The following is a 3,459-nucleotide window of genomic DNA, read 5'->3' as shown; positions in this document are numbered from 1 at the left end:
AATGAGGTTAAGCCTCTGCCAATAAGAAAATGTCCAGGGGTCAGGCAACAAATATCCTGGGGGTCATTTGACATGGGTGTCAGGGGACGAGAGTTGAGAATAGCTTCTATTTGTGCAAGAACTGTTGAGAGTTCCTCATAAGTCAAATGGGCATTTCCGACAATTCGGTTGAGGTGATATTTCGTGCTTTTAATCGCAGCCTCCCAAATACCACCCCAATGAGGACTTCGGGGGGGGATGAATTTCCATTGAATCTCCCTGGTACTCAAAAAATTAAAGAGCGAGTGTAAGTGTTCATTGCTTTTGAACAACGAGTACAAGTCATTCAATTGATTTCTTGCTCCTACAAAATTCGTCGCATTGTCGCTGTAAATGACTGTTGGGTTTCCTCTACGAGCAATAAATCTTTTTAGTGATAGAAGAAAATCCTCTGTTGTTAAACTTGTCACAAGCTCAATATGCACTGCCTTTGTCACGAGACATACATACACAGCTATATAACACTTTATGATTTGTGCCTTTCTTAGCCTTGATGCCTTTATAAAAAAGGGGCCCCCGAAATCAATTCCCACTTTAGAAAAAGGATTTGCAGGGCAAATTCTGTCCCGTGGTAAATCTGCCATGATTTGAGACGCCGTATTGGCTTTAAATCTATGACATGTGTGGCAATTTCTTATAATTTTTTTAATGTCTCTCAGACCACCTAGAGGCCAGTATCGTAATCGAAAATTGTATAATACACTTTGTGCGCCTGCATGACCGAGGAGCGTGTGTTCGAGTTTGAGCATGAGGGAAACAATATAACACCGCGATGGTAATAAGATGGGGAATTTTGCGTCAACGGGTAATCCAGACTTGGAGAGCCGACCGCCTACGCGAAGTATTTCAAAATCATCAAGGAAGGGTGATAGTTGAAGAAGACATCGATTTGATAATTCCTTGTTCGTTTTGAGTTCAAGAATTTCCTTTGAAAAATGCATTTCCTGCAGTTTACGCACAATTACCATCTCTATTGATTTCAACTCTGTGATGCTGAGTGGGCCACTTGTTTTTGCATGTCCATGTTTCAGGTTATTAACAAATCGCGCACAAAATGCTAAAACCCTTTTTAGTTTGAGGAATGAAGAGAAATTTGCAAACATTAGGTCCCAAAATTCTGTTTTTGCCCAATTATGCAAATTTACCCTCCCTTTTCTTTCTTCAGGGATTTCTCTTAGTGTGACCTCATGGTCGACTAGACTCAGATTCAAATCTGCGGATGAGAAAAATGCAGGGCCGTGCCACCATAATGATGAATCAATTAAGTCCACAGAAGTGCATCCGCGCGAGATGAGATCCGCGGGATTATTAAGCGAACTTATGTGACGCCAAACGCAATTGCTTGTTAATTGCTGAATTTCTGACACTCGATTTGAAACAAATATGGTCCAACGGGAAGGTACTGATTTAATCCAAGCCAGGGTAATTTGTGAATCGGTCCATAAATTAATTGAGGAGAACTGGCACCTATTTTTATATATTGAGACAATTCTTTCTACTAGAAGTGACAGCAAATGGGCTGCACATAGCTCCAACCTTGGCAAACTGAGTGTTTTTAGTGGAGCCACTCTGCTTTTTGACGAAATTAATCTGCATGAGACAACACTGTCCGTATATACTGCACGGAAGTAGACACATGCACCATATGCCTTAAGACTTGCATCGGCAAATCCGTGCAGCTCCAATCGAACAAAATGCTGATCGCGAAACAAATACCGGGGTATGGTCAATTTTGACAAATTGGGCATATCCCGCTGAAACTCCGACCACCTGACCAAAATATCGTTGGGCAATTCTTGATCCCAATCAATCTTTGATACCCAGATTTGCTGCATAATAATTTTTGCGCTGACAACGATAGGACCTACTAGCCCAAGAGGGTCGAACAATTGAGCGATTGTGGATAAGACTCTGCGCTTTGTGGGGGGGAGTTCGGGGCCTGGTTTGGGTAACGATATTGAAAATAAGTCACTCTTGGAATTCCAACATATTCCTAGGACCCTATTTGGAGATCCGTGTTCTTTCAGTTCGAAGACGTCTTGAGGGGAAGCGTTCTGAAGAACTTTAATAAATGTATTAGAGTTTGACGAGCATTTATGTAACTTAAATTGAGCCGTGCCAAGCAGCTTTGTTAATTCACTATAAGTATTAGTGAGTTCAGTAAGCGTGTCACAACCATAGAGAATGTCATCAACATAACATTGATTGTGGATAATCTGGGCGGCAAGTGGATAGCGTTCTTTATGAGTGTCAGCGAGATAATTTAGTGATCTAGTGGCAAGATAGGGAGCACTATTCGTGCCGTATGAGACGGTCTGCAATTCTATGCACCTGAGTGGGGCGGCTGGGTGATCTCGCCACAAAATATTTTGCAAAAATGTTTGCGTAGGATTCACTTTGATTTGACGATACATCTTTTCAATATCTCCCACAAAAACATATGGAAAGCTCCGAAATCGGCAAAGAATGTCATACAAATCGGGTTGCACTGGAAATCCTTTAAGCATAATATTGTTCAGGGACACGCCGTTAGAAGATTTCATGCTTGCATCAAACACTACGCGTAATTTTGTCGTAAGACTATCTTCTCGAATGACACAGTGGTGGGGTATAAAATATTTATTTTCATTCAATTCATTTTTTTGAGATAATGCCACATATTTTCCGTGGCCTAGTGAAATATATTCGTCAATAAACTGTTTGTATCTAGAGAGCAAATTGGGATTTTTAGCGAATCTTTTTTCCAGGTTTTCAAACCGTTTCAATGTTTGATTGTACGAGATTCCTAACTGCAAGTGCGCGTTTGGGGTTTTGAGGGGCAAGTCGACTTGCAAGTAGCCATTTTCCAAGTGGGTGATTGAAGTGGAGAAAATTTCTTCAGCAAGAGATTCCTCTGGTGACAAAGTCCTTTTATTAAGGTCAGAAACGTGTTCGACAGACCAGAATCGTTCAAAAAGTTTCTCTAAATTGCTACCGTGAATTAAATGGCACGCGTTTTCTGCTCTACAGGGAGACTTAGCTGAACTGGACAGAGTGGTGCAATAATTGAGACCGTCTACGGGAATCGGTCCACTTATGATGTAGCCAAGATGAGTTTCTACCATATATAAAGAATTTCGGGGTATTTGAGCGGGGATTCCATGAACAATTGAATAATAGACATCTGCGCCTAAAAGTATGTCTATTTGCCCAGGAACGTTGAAATCGGGATCAGCAAGCATGCAACAGGGAGGTATAGAAATATTTTCTCTAATGAGCGTGTAATGGGGCATGTTCTTTGTGATTCGATCTAGGACATAGCATGAAATATCAAATTTGGTATTTTCCTTAACTGTGGAGAACACCGAAATATCTACCATTTTGTTAGTGTGAGTTGCAATTCCATGAATTCCTGTTAGAGTTATGGGACTGTCTCTAGCA

General features: G+C 41.0%; 1 protein-coding gene across 1 annotated transcript; it reads right to left on the bottom strand.

The window, feature by feature from the left end:
• Positions 1–1,512: 1,512 nt before the first annotated feature.
• Positions 1,513–3,398, bottom strand: LOC125505138. The gene is made up of 2 exons (XM_048668302.1): positions 1,689–3,398; positions 1,513–1,629 (listed from the first exon to the last, which is right to left on the bottom strand). Exons 1-2 carry the CDS (start codon positions 3,396–3,398, stop codon positions 1,513–1,515), a joined length of 1,827 nt encoding a protein of 608 aa, XP_048524259.1.
• Between the last annotated feature and the right edge of the window lie 61 nt (positions 3,399–3,459).

The sequence above is a fragment of the Dendroctonus ponderosae genome, unplaced genomic scaffold (genome assembly GCF_020466585.1).
Source record: "Dendroctonus ponderosae isolate FM_Combo_2020 unplaced genomic scaffold, Dpon_F_20191213v2 Dpon_F_20191213_7, whole genome shotgun sequence".
NCBI classification, from domain to species: domain Eukaryota; kingdom Metazoa; phylum Arthropoda; class Insecta; order Coleoptera; family Curculionidae; genus Dendroctonus; species Dendroctonus ponderosae.
Note: the sequence above shows the minus strand (reverse complement) of the source record. Positions and strands in the feature narration are given on the sequence as shown.